We start from the raw sequence: 17931 nt of genomic DNA, 5'->3' as shown, positions 1-17931 counted from the left end.
ACTGGAAGCGTCGTATTAATTAGGCCACCGGGTGCGTCGCTGTCATGACCAGATGGTGAGACGGATCCAGCCAGCTGAAAGTAGGAACTGTCTGATTATTCATGCCATTGGCCGGCCCAGGCAGGTATCTCCGCGCTGTGTAATTGGGCGTAAAACAGAGCCTGGGTTCTAACAGACATTAAACAAGCGTTGCGAAGACGGATTATTAGGTGACAGAACTGTAATATTAAAAGAGAGGCCCATTTTTGGAAAGGTCAAATATGGAAAATTGTGTACGTTCGACGCGTACTGTAAAGCATGTTTTCCGTCACACCAGCAAGTGAACTACTTTATTTTTGACAAATTATTTGTCTCTTTCACTGTTATTTGCATTCCCTTAAAAAAAGAAAAAACGACAGTAAGATAATGTAGGTGTTATTCATCGGAGCACAACAAACATTTAGGCTCCTGAGATTCCTAATCCTTATAACTCCCAATACTCCATTACAAGATTTTCCGAGCACACCATCTGCCGTTTCCCTGTGTGAAGCGGCAGCAGCAATCTCCCTATTAAGCGCACTAGTTTGTTGTAGCATCCCCTTCAACTGTATGAGCGCCAACACGCTTGTCCGGGCGGATTAATTCGTGTTGTGTGTGTGCTACGGCTGCTTCTTGTCACTCACTCTGCGAGCTGTTCGCGTGCGTATCGGGTAGAGGCAAGGACCAATTCATATCCTACTGATACCAGCATAGTTGGAAAACGAAAATATATTTTAACGTCGACATCAACTGACCAACTGCATCTATTCTTCAAGGAGAATATCTTTGTGAGAGATTGCAATGCTTAAAACAAGGGATCTCATCTGGGCATTGCTCTTCTTTGGCTATGCAGGTAAGTGCTTTTTTATAGATTTATGCTTATAGTAATTACTATAGATGGCCCATTTGTACATCAGTGCTTGCAAGTTTTCAATCCAGTTACGGATATCTAGAAGCATCCTACCAGCGCGCTCAATTGCAAATTGCGTCTTCTGTGCTGTGCCTCTAGAATGGACAGTTAGTTCACTCAGACTGGAACTGTCGCGATGGGATATTCAGAGGTTATGAACACATTCCCATCATCTCCGATATTGAACAAAGTAGCCAATCCTAAAAGCGAGGATATTTAAAAGCCCCCAATAGGACAAAATTGACGCATATTGGAGCATCACTTTGTAACGTAAATTATAAATCAAATCGATGTCCCTGATATCCCTAAATCGTGTGGTTAAAGGGTAATGACGCCTTAAAGTAAATCACTTTTTTCATGGTTCGTACTTTTTTTTGACACTTTTGCAAACAGTTTTATCATGACTCGAATTTGTTGTTGTTGCTACGGTTTGGATTAGCTTCTAAAGATTGATGCATTCAGGTCTATAGAGACGAGTCCCAACGGTCCTTTGTGCAAGCCAAATACCCCAGCAGTCTCCTTATCCTATAGCCTATGCCCGTGTATTTCTATATACATACCCTATTACATTTACAACAAGAACAGGCCTAACAGTCTACAATTTATCACCAGTTCCGTTAATTCAGTACTCAATAATAAGCTCCGAGGGTCGACTGCTTATGGGCATGCTTTGTTTCCATCCGCACCTGCAAACGAATTTGGCGACGCACTTGCTCAGAAACGCTGTTTACGGTGAATTCAAGAGACGTGGGAAAAATGAGCAGTCTGACTCATTTTATTTTAAATGAAATTAAGCCAGAATATTTTTCCATAAATTGAATGTAAACTCATGTATATGATGTTGGTTCATTTTAAGTCTATAGAGTGTGGCTATAAGAATAAAAACGTGACTGAACTAGCCTATTTCAGAACTTTCTTTGATTAGTTACTTTCCAACTTCCATTCTATTTAGTTGATGTTAGCACTGAACTAAATTGCATGTGCTACACTGATTTGTGAGGCGGTGTTCGACCCAACCCACTATGTTCTCGTCAAAGCTATGGATAGCCACTGACTTTGTCTGAATTGAATATAGATTTTTTGGAAATATGGTGGCACGAAGTATCTGTCACTACAGTGTGTTGGTGTTTGTGTGTTTTCTGGTTAAAGGGGGGGGGGGGGGTATCATTTCTGTTCAGTGATGTTATATTTAACAGAATTGTCCTTCTTGCCTTGTCTTAATACATTTGTGGTAAACAATGCGCTCCAATCAGAATGCGAGGTACTTACTCGGCGGGAGGGGACCCGTTATTTTACCCCTCCCCCGTCCCCCCGTCCCTGACCTTCCCTCCCCCTCCCGTCCCAACCTCCCGTGACACAGGCAGACTCAAACACACCCTCGACAACGATTAACAGAGAAAACAAATGTTTCGCCCAAGATGCTTCATTTGTTTACAAACACTAACGCCACCTAATGAAACACATATCCATGGCAACTGAGCATTTTTAAGAAGATTAACGTTTTTTTCCCCCTCAAGTAAAAAAACAAACAACCTGTATTTTAAGTTGCCCACAGAACGGTAGGGGGATGTTAAGAACAGCTTGCAGTCTAAAGACTATTAACAAGTCTCTTCTTTATTATAATACAGGATCATGGTAACATTATACCACTGCCATAGTTCCCCCAAAGAGAAAAACATAAATAATTGTATTTAAATGGCCTGGGCTAATTAAGTGATTGGGCCTGACAGTAATACTCTCTTAGAGAAGCAGGATTTAACAATTTGTGCTGGAACAATGTAATTAAACTATTAATTTCCAGTTGTACTTCACTGATAATTCAGTTGTGATGCCATGTGACTTAAAACTTAGGGCAAGAGACATGGCAGGGCTTAGATCACAACCAGAACTTTATGAAATTCAATGCAATTTCACAGGCGGAATCCGAATATGAAAGTACCTTATCTTGCCTCACAAGGACACAGAGACTGTGAGTTTGGATGTGTTAAGTGTTCTGGTTCAGAACAGTAGGAGGTGATTGCTTCAGTTTTTCAGCCTGAATGCACACAAAGAAACACCCTCGACAGACTCATAGATGTCTTTGGAGGAAGAAGCAAATTTTGAGGAATCGCATCACCTTTCCAGACTGTTTACTTAATGTACGTCCCCCTTGATTGCTCAGCGCCAGTTTAATGGAGTTTCTATATTTGGTTTCTCCTGTCAATGTTTGAGTATCCCAAAGAGGAACAATGTGATTTGAGACTGGAGGTAGTGGTGCAGGAACCAAGCCCATGACATGGTACTGTGTTGGTGTTAATATTAGAGCGCAGCTGTTCCAGGGGGCCTGAGCTATTCGGTACTCGTGTCACTAGAAATGCAAGCCAAATGCCAGGGCCTGCCATACAGCGCAATAACACTGTCATGCATGGCATTCAATACATTCTCTAGGAAGCCACAATCTCAGGACAGTTTTTCTGTGAAGGCATTGCATGTTTCAAGGAGTACTTTAAAGTTTTAAAACGAGAAGAACATAAAAAAAATTGTAGTTTTAAAGACTTTTGAGAAAGAAATGGGTTGTTTACGTCGACCTCAAAAAGAGGGCGAAGTTTGGGATTAGTCAACAGTTGTGGATGGGGGAAAAAAAGTAAACAAATCCAAGATGGCTACCATCTGGTACTTCAGCTCTGTGGCAAGACTTTAGCTTTGTGGCAAGCCTCTATGAAAATAAGATTGCCTATTTCTGTGAAAGGGAAACTGTAAAAAGGACCCTAACAAGGGAAAATTATAAGTCTCATGGTCTGGTGTGTTGCTTAGAATGGGATATGAATTTAAAAATCCTGCTGCATACTTCAAGCTCAGTCTGTTTCTCAGTTGGAGGAGGACTGTATTTGCTGTGACACACAATTCTGTTGCCCTTTTCTGCAATGCAGATAGTGACAGCTTGTGTTCGAGCTGTAAAATGTGTCTTGTTTGTGTATCCACTGCTAATAAATGCTGTCTTCCTTTGTAGCTTTTGAAGGCGATGGTAACTTATTTTCCCATCAATAACAACATATTCCTCTCCTGGTGTGTCCGTCATAGGGAAGGGAACTACAAGTTCTTAGTTTGATCTGTTCATCTCGCGTGTTTCCCCGTCATAGATCTTGTGGTCAGTGGTGATGGTATTCATTACGCTGTTTCCAGACCAATGTGTCTAGGGTAGTTCACAGGCAGTGGTGGAGATGGGGCGGCAATTCAATTTTGCAAGGCCAAATGTGATTTTCTGTGGTTCTTAGATAAGGCACATTTAGGGTTAGGGTTAGGGTTAGGGTTAGGGTTAGGGTTAGGGGGGACCAATGTGTCTAGGGTAGTTCACAGGCAGTGGTGGAGATGGGGCGGCAATTCAATTTTGCAAGGCCAAATGTGATTTTCTGTGGTTCTTAGATAAGGCACATTTAGGGTTAGGGTTAGGGTTAGGGTTAGGGTTAGGGTTAGGGGGGACCAATGTGTCTAGGGTAGTTCACAGGCAGTGGTGGAGATGGGGCGGCAATTCAATTTTGCAAGGCCAAATGTGATTTTCTGTGGTTCTTAGATAAGGCACATTTAGGGTTAGGGTTAGGGTTAGGGTTAGGGTTAGGGTTAGGGGGGACCAATGTGTCTAGGGTAGTTCACAGGCAGTGGTGGAGATGGGGCGGCAATTCAATTTTGCAAGGCCAAATGTGATTTTCTGTGGTTCTTAGATAAGGCACATTTAGGGTTAGGGTTAGGGTTAGGGTTAGGGTTAGGGTTAGGGTTAGGGGGGACCAATGTGTCTAGGGTAGTTCACAGGCAGTGGTGGAGATGGGGCGGCAATTCAATTTTGCAAGGCCAAATGTGATTTTCTGTGGTTCTTAGATAAGGCACATTTAGAGGGATTGATTTCATCCTAAGCACGAGTGTTCTTCATGGAACATAAACTGAAAGAGGCGCTCTTTGAATTCCAGTTCAAAAGTATAAAAGTTTAAGTATTCTGCTGTTCTTGGACAAGACTTCAGTCCCACGGTAATAAATTAAGTAAGCAATAAATTACTGTTTTGCTCTGCTGCTGCACCAGGCTAAAGATGATTCAATGTGAAACAAAACCTGTTTGTTGAGACACGAGCCTTCACCATAACCTTGTTTATATCGCATTGCTTCAGTCTTTTGGCTTATGGTTATGTTATCCTCACTCATAAGGCTCTTTGCGAATTCCAGAGCTGAGCATGATAGAAGCTTAAATTGTCTGTTTATTTCATCACAACTCGTAATTGTTAGTTTACAGAGTGACTGTGGTACAAACAACATAAAATCCAGTACCAATTAAGATGTCTAAATATTGAGTTAATCAAAATGAAGTTAATCAAGAACATTGTTTCAGTTTCAAATAAATCAAAGGACTTCTTTATTTTACCTTTATCCTAAAATCTAAACCAATGAAAGCACAAAAATTGTTACAAAATGTAAAATGACTCCGCTGGCATTGAGTTGTATTTTTCCATGGCTTTCTGTTTGATAAGGATGGCCTGTCTTTGCATATTAATCAATTCATGAATAGGAACCCAGACTGATTTGCATTGTGTAAGCTCTGAAGGCGTCCTATAGTGTATTGGAGGGAAAAAGAGAAAAGGGGGGTTTGTCATTCTGAAAGGCGATGTACCCCCACCCCCCACAAACACATTCCCCCCCCCCCCCCCCCCCCCTTCACCCTCCTCCGACCCCCCCCCACCCTTCACCCTCCTCCGACCCCCCCCCACCCTTCACCCTCCTCCGACCCCCCCCACCCTTCACCCCCCTGCTGTCTGAAAAGATTCAGTTCTTCGTTGGAGTGGAAAGGCCTTGGCAAACCAAGACACAAGAAGAGGGATTGTACGACACACACAACCTTCACAGACACACATATGGAGAAAACAAAAAGCATCCGCCATGAATGTTTTGACACGCACCCACACCCACACCCTTTAGCGCCTAGCGTACCAGCAGACAAACACAGCCTCAAAGGTTGGGGGTTGGGAGGGGAGGAGGGGGATGAGGGGGAGGGGAGGGTTCCACCAGGAGAACTGGAGGGCTGAGTGTTCTCCATGGTCCCTCAAGCTCAGGTAGTGACTAATCACAATGATGTAATGCCTAGTAACAGATCTGAGCTCACCCTTGGGGTAAGCCTCCTCGTCCCCAAGATTGGTCTAGACTCCTCGTCCTCTGATTTGGTCTAGACTCCTCGTCCCCTGATTGGTCTAGCCTCCTCGTCCCCTGTTTGGCCTAGCCTCCTTGTCCCTGGCTGGTCCTGGCTGGGCTTGCGCAGGTGTCTCGGTTACTCCTGGAGCGTCTTGTGTGTGTGTAGAGTAAAACAACATGGAGTCCTGAGGGAGATGGGGAGCGAGACTGGCTCCTCTGGTGTTGTTTACTTCTTAAATTGGCCTCGCCCTCTTGGTGCGCGGAAGCCGAGGCGAGCTGGTCATACGAGGGGTGTGATATATAATAGATTAGAAACTATTTGAAGAAGCTTCTGACTGGTATTAGAACACGGTTTGACTAAGCGTGCGCGCAGACAATCACTTCTGTCTCTTAAAGAGGTTTTTCTGTTTTTGAAAAGCATCAGCATATTTTTTAAAAGGCCAATTAATTTCCACACCTATAGCATATCAAACATCCCCCTCTATATTCAACTAAAGCTCAGACTTTCTGAATAGTATGTGATGAGAACTTTAAGTGGAGACAAACAGCGAGGAGAAAAATAATTATTGAGGCAACTAGAAGAACAGAGAAATATTAATGAGTTCTTTCATTTCTCTGCAAAAGAAGAAAAAAGACGTCCTCTCAAAGCTTAATGAAATGGATATTGAGTTTGTGTCTACAGGCAATGATTTGAATCACATAAACTATCTTCTGTTGGCTTGGATATCTACTCTAAATGTGAAACCAGCAAAATGAATTTAAGATAGAGGAGGTGATACCACTACAGACAGTTGCCTTTTAATTTCTTCTTCATGTGTGTGGAGATGTGAAGCGACGGTACAGACAGCACACCCGTACAGAGCCCTGTAAGGCCTGCCATTCAATAGGCGGCAGGATGCACGTCTACAAACGATTATGGACAGTCAGGTGTAATTGCTGCTCTGTCACCCTTCAGTCTCTGACTCTTTAATGCCGTTGGCCACCAGACCTTGAGCCACACATCAGGATGGGTTTGAAATCAAGTCCTTCTGGGGCCACCCCGAGAGCTCATCGGGCAGGGGCCCACACGCAGCGACCCGGGTTCGATTCCAACTCGGGCCATCTCTGCATGTCTTCCTCTCTCTCTCTCCCTCCCTCACGTGTCCTGTCTAGCTCTAACTATCTCTGTTCTATAAAGCCATGAAGGGCAGAGAGTATATCCTCAGTTATACAAGTTGTCTCCCCACAAATCTCACCCAGATTTGAAAACAAACCTCCGCAACTGGACAGGATGAATGGTGATGTTTTGGTGCTGCGCTGTAGCAGGTGGTTGGTAGACTGAATACTGATGAATATGTGTTGAATACTCGATTCATCAAGAAACTGCTGGGTCATATGCCGTCGTTACCAAAAGTCCGATATTTAAACATCATGTTTTCTTGCTGGCCACAGCAATAAGACTCCTCCGACTCCAAATCTTTCTCAGCCTCGATGTGAAAGAGCCTTTTAACAATGTCCCAATGTGACCCTGTTCAAGAACCTGAATGTGGGGTGACTCTGTCCTGTCTGTGGTCAAGCTGCTTAGCTCTCTAAGAATAGGGAGGCCTGTGATTTATTAGGGTTATGCACTAAAACAATATGAAAGAAGAACTCATAAAGACCCAGTCCCTGCTGGCACCTCTCTATTCACCCGGCAATGAAGGAGGGAGGGAAACAAAGGAGGAGGGGGTGGAGGAGGAGGGGGGAGGGGGAGGGGGTGGAGGAAGGGGAGGGGGAGAGGGGGTGGAGGAAGAGAAAGAATGAGACGACAAAAGAAAGTATCATCAGGGAGGGGCTGAAGGGTCGGGGAGGGAGAGAGAGAGAGAGACAGAGGGAGAGAAACAGAGGGAGAGAGAGAGAGGGAGAGAGACAGAGGGAGAGAGAGGGACAGAGAGAAAGGGAGAGAGAGGGAGAGGGAGAGAGAGAGAGGGAGAGGGAGAGAGGGGGTGGAAGAAGGGAGAGAAAAAGAGATGGAGAGAGAGAGGGAGAGAGGGGAAGAGGGGGAGGGAGAGAGAGGGGGTGGAGGGAGGAGAAAGGGAGAGAGGGGGAGGGAGAGAGAGGGGGTGGAGGGATGGAGAAAGGGAGAGAGGGGGAGGGAGAGAGAGGGGGTGGAGGAAGGAGGGAGAGGGAGGGGGTGGAGGGAGGGAGAGATAGAGTGAGACAGAGCGAGAGCACGGCTGAATTGATTGTTTTCCGTTGTTGTGTTGAGGCCCATCATCAGTAATAAGACTCATTGAAAGAGGAGGTGATGCTCTTTCTCTCTGTCTCTCTCTCTCTCTCTCTCTCTCTCTCTCTCTCTCTCTCTCTCTCTCGCTCTCTCTCTCTATGACCACAAATCCTGTTATATAATCCTGAACCGTGACCAATCTCAGACCTTCTAAGATGCTTATTATATTTTACTCCCAATTCTATCCCTACATCTTTACTGCTCACAATATACAACATTTACTACAACTCGTTCATCTGGCCTGTGTTTTGTTTAATTCCGAAATTGTAGCATCAGTGAAACAAACACATCCTCTTTCTTTCTTTTTTTCTTTCTTTCTTCCCAGGCTTCAGGGCCAGTGAAATGGTTCTGGTCGCACCTCTTGGAAGTCATTTCTTAGCTTCAGTAGGACCAGAAAGCATTGTACTAAAGTGACATCCTGAATTACTACCATTTTTCTATAAATACAACTGACCGAGTACTTTGAATCCTTTTACTGTCAGAAAGCCGTGCCCTGACTGTTGGGAAGGTTCTGTAAACCCCAGATGAACTTTTAATCTAATGTCAGTATCAGTTTCCTCCATGCCAACGGTCTGACTGATGGATGGACAGACCTGACATCTGCTCTCTGGTTGGAGGTTGATTGAAGGCCCAATCACAAAGAACAAGGTTGTCTTGCCTCCTATTTAATTCCCACTCTTGGGACTTGAGCCTGTGGCCTGTATCTGCACTGATATAATCAATGTCCTTCTTCAGCAAACCTTCAGTTAAGGGTCAGGAATGTCTGGTGCACTTGTCTATGATCGCCCCAGATTTTTAAAGATTTCCTATTTCTCCTCTCAACCCTGGATATCTCACCCTAGCTTCGACTTGGCAGCTATTTATCTCTCTTTTCTAAAGAACACTGTGTCCTTGCACTGTAAAACATTGCTGTGTCATGGACGAACCAATCAGAACCAATAACTGTGTGTTCTGGAAGTTCTCATTTGAGGGTCCAGTGTCAGACTGATCTCTCATTAGCGGCTGATGAAAGGCTGAGGAGAAGTGAGATCTGGGCAGATTAAAAGGGGATGACCCGTCGGTGCACGTTGCCAAGTCAGTCATCTTTAGGGGCATTCAATCTGTCTACAGGCTGCCAATAAGCAGGGTGTTTTGATATCAGCCATGTCCCATCTCTGTTTTGCCCCATTTCTCTGGGCAGGTGGATAGAGGAGGCAAACAGGGCAAGAGCAGATGTTGATGAGACAGCACAGATACCTCCAGGAGCTGTTAGCTTCGAAGGAGTTTAACAGATTATCCTGATTAGGAGCAGAAATAGCCCGCGCTCCCTTGCGCCTCGACCGCTCTGACCTGCAAAGAAGCAGGCCTATTTGTTTGAAGTGGATGCTTATTGAGTAACACCTACAGATGAAAGCAGTTTCACCTCCCGGGGTCCAACCACAAGAATTTGATGTCTTGTTGTTTTGGTCAGCAGTTTTTGGCGGTTGTAACTCGAAGACATCCTGCTCATCATCTTTGACACAGTGGGAGGAGGGAGCATGTTTGTGAAACCTCGGCCTGGTCTTCTCCCAGAGGGAAGACATCTGCTTGCAGAAAGCGAGGGAGGGTGTTACACCACACATGACTGATACAGTCCTACCGGACAAGACGCCTGTCTGCCTGAACGCTGTGAATCAACGCCAGCTCGCCTCATTTCCTCTACAGCGTGAAAGCATTGATTAGCTCAATAACAGGATCCATACGACATACAGTATAACACAGTGGCCAGGCAGGTATTATAATGGTGGATTCATATATTGACATATGGTATCTTGGGAAACTGTCCAAAGCTTGTTTGAGTAGCTCAATAATGCATAGTTTAATGTGCTCAGTAGCTTGGGCCTATGAAACCGAGCCTTGATTTCCCATGAAGATACGTGTTTCTTGATTGGTGTGGCAGTTGAACGGTAATTAGACATTAGGGTGTTTACCTCTCCTGGTAGGTACTGTAAACAGGAGGGGAGGAGAGGGAGGGATAAGGATGGAGGGAGGAGGAGAGGGAGGGAGAAGGAGAGGGAGGGAGAAGGATGGAGGGAGGAGGAGAGGGAGGGAGAAGGAGAGGGAGGGAGAAGGATGGAGGGAAGAGGAGAGGGAGGGAGAAGGATGGAGGAGGAGAGGGAGGTAGGAGGAGAGGGGGGGAGGGAAGAGGAGAGGGAGGGATAGGGATGGAGGAGGAGAGGGAGGGAGAAGGATGGATGGAGGAGGAGAGGGAGGGAGAAGGATGGAGGGAGGAGGAGAGGGAGGGAGAAGGATGGAGGGAGGAGGAGAGGGAGGCAGAAGGAGAGGGAGGGATAAGGATGGAGGGAGGAGAGGGAGGGAGAAAGAGAGGGAGGGAGAAGGATGAGGGAGGAGGAGAGGGAGGGAGGAGGAGAGGGAGGGAGGGAATAGGAGAGGGAGGGATAAGGATGGAGGAGGAGAGGGAGGGAGAAGGATGGATGGAGGAGGAGAGGGAGGGATAAGGATGGAGGGAGGAAGAGAGGGAGGGATAAGGATGGAGGGAGGAGAGGAGAAGAAAGCAGGACAGGTATAAGCGTTCCTGTTGCTTAAACATTTCAAAAAGGTGGCAATTAGCCAAAGGCGTGTTTCAAGGGTTTTCCCTCCCTAATATATTTAAGCTATGTTCACAGTCTTTAAAAAGGCAGTAAAAGAATTGCAGTTCTCACTCACAAACACATATATCACATTGGTTGGAAGAGGCTTTTGTGGTCGCGCCGCGCCTTATTTGAAGGTTTAATGACTCTAGAGTGTGTCTGGATAGGTCCAGTTGGTGGAAATCAATCAGGATTGACAGCCTTTTAAAGCTAAACCCAATGAAGCTGCATGCAGAGCGCCCTGGGCTCTTTAAAAAGGCTACAGGAGACATTGTTCCTCTTTACGGCTGCGAGGACTCCTGGTTGGAGAAATCCATCTCGACCAGAAGACAGATGGCGGTTTGTGAGCGAGAAACGTGGGCTGTGTCCACAGATGAGCCCCTGGGGTTGGACGGTGTTAGTCACCCTTGCTTCGCAGCAGAATGTCAAACTTCTGCTGCTTTCATGTCGTTTCACCTGGCTTTTCAGAAAACAGTATTGCAATTTTCTAACATTTCTTGCCTACGTTTACAGCATACTTACACTCTCATCCCTTCACGAATCTGATCTATAATTTTACTCTCTGACGACATAAAGAGCTTACAGTTTTCCAGTGACATTTTGTGAGAACGCTTTTTGGTCTAAATAATAATAATAATTCTTTGAATTTATAACGCACTCTACATTCTGAATCTCAGAGTGCCACAGTACATAGTAAAAACAAACAATAATAAAATAGATTTTAAAAGTAAGAAACCCCTTTCTGAATAAAAAGGTTTTTCGGCCAGTCTTAAAAGAGTCCAGTGTCTGTTTTGGTCTAGCAAAGTGTTGACTCAAAGCTCCGCTTCATTTGGTGCCAGTGCTTCACTTGCATACCTCGCTGCCCGTCCCTTAGAGACCCTCAGAGGACGGTGTGGGCTCTGTGTGCAGGGGACACGAGGGGGGGGAAGGGGGTCCTCATTAATCATTGTGTCAGATTTACCCAGGGCAAATTATAACCAGAAGATTTCTGCGTGTCAGAAAAAGACTGAACTAGGGGGTTGTGACCCACCATGGGAAATGGAGAAAATGAGGAGGATGGAGGGAGAGATGGAGAGAAGGACTGGAGGTGCTATAGAGCCTCTCTCTGTCTCTCACTCCCGTTTGTCTCTCTCTTTCTCTGTTCCACTCTCTCTCTCTCGCTGTTTATCTCTGTTCCATTCTGCCTCTCTCTGTTTTCTCTGTTCCACTCTGTGTCTCTCTCTCCCTCTCATTCTCTCTCTGTTCTGGGATGGGTTTCTGTTGAGAATGGGCTGGTTGTTAGCCGTGGAGCTTTGCAGGCCAGGGCAGTGTAGCAGACATGGCGAACTTCCCAAGGACAGGGGCCATTTTCCTCGGCGCCTCCTCATTAAAGAGCCCAGCTCCTATTGTTTATGGAGCCTAATGAGCTTCGCAGCTACTGTCGAGGAGAGGAGCAAAACAAAGAAGAGTGAAGCGGAAAGCACAGACGCCGCATTCTGAACTGTTACACGTCTCGTCGAAGAGGAGAGGGAGAGAGACACTCCCACAGCCTCATAATCTCTCTGGTTTGCTCTCTGTATTAATCTCTCTCTCGTTCTCTCTTTATACTCTTTATATCTGTTTCTCTTTCTTTATAGCTTTCTTTGTTTCTCTCTCTGTCTCTCTCTCAGTTTCTGTCTCTATTTCAGTCTCTCTCTCTCTCTCTCTCTCTCTCTCTCTCTCTCTCTCTCTCTCTCTCTCTCCCTTGGATACACACACACCTCACACATACACACACCATATCTATCAGCCGCTCTCTCTCTCATTACTGTTATTGGGGAAGACATTCTCAGGGCACCATTTTGCCTGGGACATTGAAGAGCCTTAATTAGTTCATTCCCCAATATGGTGCTTCTTACTAGTTGAATGGTTTTAGTGCCTCTGGAGAAGCCTAAATGTCAAACTTTTTCGTACGAAAGCTTGAAACAGCATGTACGGTTTCCTGCAGACGAATACATGTATTCATAACAGCGATGGCCTTTTTGTGGGACAGATCCAGTTCACAACCAGATTTATGCTCCTCAGGACGAGTGGGTACACGGAGAAAGAAAAATGCAGCAATTAGCGTGTGGCTGCGTACTGCTGTGAGGAAGGGGAGGGTGTGGCTGCGTACTGCTTTGAGGAAGGGGAGGGTGTGGCTGCGTACTGCTTTGAGGAAGGGGAGGGTGTGGCTGCGTACTGCTTTGAGGAAGGGGAGGGTGTGGCTGCGTACTGCTTTGAGGAAGGGGAGGGTGTGGCTGCGTACTGCTTTGAGGAAGGGGAGGGTGTGGCTGCGTACTGCTTTGAGGAAGGGGAGGGTGTGGCTGCGTACTGCTGTGAGGAAAGGGAGTCTTCGCTGTCACTTCAACTTCTGTTCCCTCCACGCCTCGCGTTCCTCTGACTTCTACGCGTCATCTTACGATCTTGATTTGTCGTTTTTCTAAACGGCCGGTTGAAGGAGGAAGGGCGGGGGCGAGCTAAGGTTGGGAGTCGGAGGAAGGTGCAGAAGTCTGGGTGAGAAGGCAGAACTGCGTGAATGACTCAAGGGCATCTCTTTTTACTGTTTTTTTTCCCCCTTCAAAAACCCCAGGGACATTTTTTTTCCTGCCTGGCCTTCATCTCATGCCTCTTAGTGGCGTTTTCTTGCACTGTAGGGGCAATCCGAGCTTCAGTTATAAGTTCACTATAGGCCCCAGGAAATGGAAGGTATATAATAATGATTGTCTCTGTAATTGAATTGGACGTTTAGTTGAAAGACCCTCGCTGTCTACCATGCTTCCTGTAACATGATCTTATTTGTAGATTCAAGGTATTCCAGTAATGGTATTCCGTTTCTGGGCAACAGTGTGACAGCTGTGCATGTCTTTTGTGTGTGTGTGTGTGTGTGTGTGTGTGTGTGTGTGTGTGTGTGTATCCATGGGACACAGTGTCCAGAGCAGAGTATTGCAGCTGTGTTTGAACAGCAGGATCCAGCTTCGATCCCAGGCCACAGAGAGACACTGCAGGATTCTCCACATTCGAAGAATGAATGAATTTGATACGTTCCCTTATGTTCTTTTTTTTGTGTAAGCGTTCTAACAGGACGAGGAAGTGAGACGAGAATCAGGGGGCGACAGGAAGGAGGACAGTTGAGACGAGCTGTTTGATGCCTCGCTTTTGAAAGAATATGCAGACTTTGTTTTGAGGCTTGACCTTTCAGGTATTATTTAGCTATGTAGACCAAGGACCCACATCTACGAAAAAGACTCTTGGCTTTTGTCTGTCAATATCCTCAGCCTTTACAAGAAATCGACATGCAGGAAAGCTAGCAGGGTGGGTGTGTAGTGGAGAGCAGTAGCTCACTACTGGATCAACCTCATTAATCACTGACCTTTGTTTTACCCAAGTGTATTTGAGGGTAGAGGGCCTGTCTGTGTGTGTGTCTCTGTGTGTGTGTCCCTGTGTGTGTGTCTCTGTTTGTGTCTCTGTGTGTGTCTCTGTGTGTGTCTCTCTGTGTGTGTCCCTGTGTGTCTCTCTGTGTGTGTCTCTGTGTGTGTCCCTGTGTGTCTCTCTGTGTGTGTCTCTGTGTGTGTCTCTGTGTGTGTGTCTCTGTATGTGTCTCCTGCATAAGTCAGTAATGACGACTCGTCATACACTGTTCTGGAGAGTGATGGCAGGAAGCAAGTTGGGACGGCCTCCTTGTCTGCCCTTCATTTGACCCAGAGCTCACTCACCCAGGGGCTCCACGCTGTCATCAGAGACCCTGGTTATCAGGCCACTCACCCAGGGGCTCCACGCTGTCATCAGAGACCCTGGTTATCAGGCCACTCACCCGGGGGCTCCACGCTGTCATCAGAGACCCTGGTTATCAGGCCACTCACCCGGGGGCTCCACGCTGTCATCAGAGACCCTGGTTATCAGGCCACTCACCCAGGGGCTCCACGCTGTCATCAGAGACCCTGGTTATCAGGCCACTCACCCAGGGGCTCCACGCTGTCATCAGAGACCCTGGTTATCAGGCCACTCACCCAGGGGCTCCACGCTGTCATCAGAGACCCTGGTTATCAGGCCACTCACCCAGGGGCTCCACGCTGTCATCAGAGACCCTGGTTATCAGGCCACTCACCCAGGGGCTCCACGCTGTCATCAGAGACCCTGGTTATCAGGCCACTCACCCAGGGGCTCCACGCTGTCATCAGAGACCCTGGTTATCAGGCCACTCACCCAGGGGCTCCACGCTGTCATCAGAGACCCTGGTTATCAGGCCACTCACCCAGGGGCTCCACGCTGTCATCAGAGACCCTGGTTATCAGGCCACTCACCCAGGGGCTCCACGCTGTCATCAGAGACCCTGGTTATCAGGCGTCCCCCCCCCCTGGTACCTCTACAGCAGGTCCCTCCCTTAAGGGAGATACCAGCTGCATGGTCTTTTCTCCTGACTGAGACGCCCTCGACACCAGCTACCCTGCACACGGCGCCCACACGCCCAGAAGAGGGGCACAAACTGAGACGCCTTCATACATTCACCGCTGTCATCACAAAATAAAACGTTTGATGCGTTGCCGAGCCTTGGTACAGTCACGGTTACCGTTGGCAACCCGGCAGCTGTCAAGTTGCGTGTCAAAATCTCCATTCGCTGCTTTTATTCGCGTTTCTTTGTTGCCACGACGAAGAATGTAGGTCGTTTACCGTGTTTTGTGCCTCCCAATCAAAGGTCTTCGACTAGCGTGAATGGCTGACTGTGCCACAGCATCCATATTTAGTCTGTGTCTGTGATTAAGGTTTTCTTAGAGGGTGTGACTGTGAGGTGGTGTCTGAATAGTTCTGGTGATGACCCGTGAGGTTGAAGCAGTTTCGAGTCTGAAACCAGAATTTGAATGAACCTAGTGTTTGTTGAAACCTTTGAACAGTGTTTTGGGGAAGGCGCACTTAGGCGTGTAACGTCATCGATTCGATGCATCAAATGTTCTGTCTTGTTTTTTTTATCCTCAGCCTTTAAAATATTTATTACATTTGCTCGCTGAAGAAGACGGATATTGGGTCTCACAAGAGAATTAAAAAAAAAGTCAAGTGTGATTAAGCAAAATAGAAATGCTATAGATGGATGTGCAAATCCTTTTAGCCTATGCTGGAAAAAGGAATGACAGGCTTTTAAGCCATAATAACAACTGGACTGGAGGTGTAGCCTAAGAAGAGGAAATAATGGACGGGCTGAACATGACATTTTCAGAAAACACTTCCTCAAATGACTCATGAATCCTATACGAGCTCACAAGTCCAAACCTAATTGGAGAGGGAGGCTGGGGTACCTTGTCACAAGGGAGGCCCAATCTCCTAGCTGCCAGTGACGCCTCCCTACCCAGAACCCCCTTCTTCACCGGCCGCGTCTGCCTACACCAAGTCTAGAAAACATCTCCCACCATGAATAATTAAGTCATAAACGATAAATAATGAAGCAGGAAACCTGCCGGGCCGTATGGAGGGTAGTCAGTCTGGGACGAGGGGAGAGACGGCGGGAGAGACGGGGGGGAAGGTGTCTCCGTGCCTCGTGGGAGACACTCGCTGCGCCAGAGTGGCACCCCGCCGGGCGGCTGGGCGCGGTCGGCCCTGGGGGGGGCAGGCACACTGGCCCTCCAGGTGAGGCTGGCAGATGGGTGGGAGCCAGGCTGGCGCGCTCTCTCCTCTCCCAGGACCGCGCCTCCGCACCCTGCTGTGGTTAGAGGGGGAGTTAACGCAGACAGACCTGCCCCCTGCTGTGGTTAGGGGGGGGAGTTAACGCAGAGAGACCTGCCCCAGCTAGACTGAGGGGCTCCCAGGGTGGTTCCTCTGCTCGTCCTCACCTGAGACACCCCAGCGTGGCTGTCTGATGGCTGCCGAGGGGGGAGGAGGTGGGGGTAATGGGGGGGGGGGGGGGGGGGGATGGAGGTGATGGCGGGGGTGGGGGTAGACGTGAGGAGGGGGGTGGAGGTGATGAGGGGGGTGGAGGTGATGAGGGGGTAGACGTGATGAGGGGGGTAGACGTGATGAGGGGGGTGGAGGTGATGAGGGGGGTGGAGGTGATGAGGGGGGTGGAGGTGATGAGGGGGGTGGAGGTGATGAGGGGGGTGGAGGTGATGAGGGGGCGGGGGGGAGGTGACTGAGCCAGGAGGACACAGACTCTTTCTTGCAGCATGATGATATTCCTTATCGAGTTCTCATCAACAGTCGATCATTCTCTCTTTCTGTTCTTCTCATTCCTTCTGCCTGTCTGATTCAGTCACACACACGGACACACTCATGCACACTTCCCAGTCTGTCATGATTTGACACGCCTCATTACGGGGTTAGGAAATACTCCTGAAACCGAAAAAATGAAATCTATCCATTATTTCCTCCTGCAATGACTCACACTAGAAAACCTTCAGTCTGTTGTAGGTCTGAATATCCTTCTGTTTTGTGTTTCTATAAATATGCTGTGTTTTTATATTTAATCTGTATATACAGTACCTGTCTTCTCTCATGGTTGCTGTTGGAATTTAACCCGCTTGTTCAGCATCAGTCAGTCCAGCATGTTAAGGATTATACTGGCAATGCTGCTTGTCAAGAAAATTCCCAGCGAACCTCCTTGACTTCAATGACTTCAAAGAGAAGTGATAGTTGCCCAAAGCTTACAGTAGTTAGAAGCTGGAAACCATTGTGATTGCTGGTGCAGACTCGTGTACAATATAAATATATATATATATACACACACACTTTTTAAAGCCTTTCAATTGCAGCCATGTTGAATGATTTGTTTTAATGTCGGAGATTCAGTCACCACACCTGGCAGGCTTCACTGGTGCCTGCAAAATGGTGTCCTCGACAAGCTGAACCAAGCCAACATCTAAACACCACACCTCACCAGCCACACACACCTCACCAGCCACACACACCTCACCAGCCACACACACCTCACCAGCCACACACACCTCACCAGCCACACACACCTCACCAGCCACACACACCTCACCAGCCACACACACACACACACCTCACCAGCCACACAC

At 47.2% G+C, this 17931-nt stretch overlaps 1 protein-coding gene across 11 annotated transcripts in view; it reads left to right on the top strand.

Moving 5' to 3' along the window:
* The first annotated feature begins 642 nt into the window (after positions 1 to 642).
* ncam1a (neural cell adhesion molecule 1a) overlaps positions 643 to 17931 on the top strand; it is a 155154-nt gene continuing 137865 nt past the window's right edge. For 6 of the 11 annotated variants that reach the window (XM_047042935.1, XM_047042933.1, XM_047042932.1 and 3 more), the window contains exon 1: positions 643 to 871. In XM_047042935.1, coding sequence (XP_046898891.1) covers positions 820 to 871 — 52 coding nt within the window. In that variant the 5' untranslated portion in view covers positions 643 to 819. The remainder of the gene's footprint in view (positions 872 to 17931) is intronic. The other 5 variants (XM_047042939.1, XM_047042938.1, XM_047042937.1 and 2 more) reach the window with 1 other exon arrangement.

This window comes from Hypomesus transpacificus, chromosome 20 (genome assembly GCF_021917145.1).
Source record: "Hypomesus transpacificus isolate Combined female chromosome 20, fHypTra1, whole genome shotgun sequence".
Taxonomy (NCBI): domain Eukaryota; kingdom Metazoa; phylum Chordata; class Actinopteri; order Osmeriformes; family Osmeridae; genus Hypomesus; species Hypomesus transpacificus.
The sequence above is the reverse complement of the archived record's forward strand: the minus strand, read 5'-3'. Positions and strand labels throughout refer to the sequence as shown.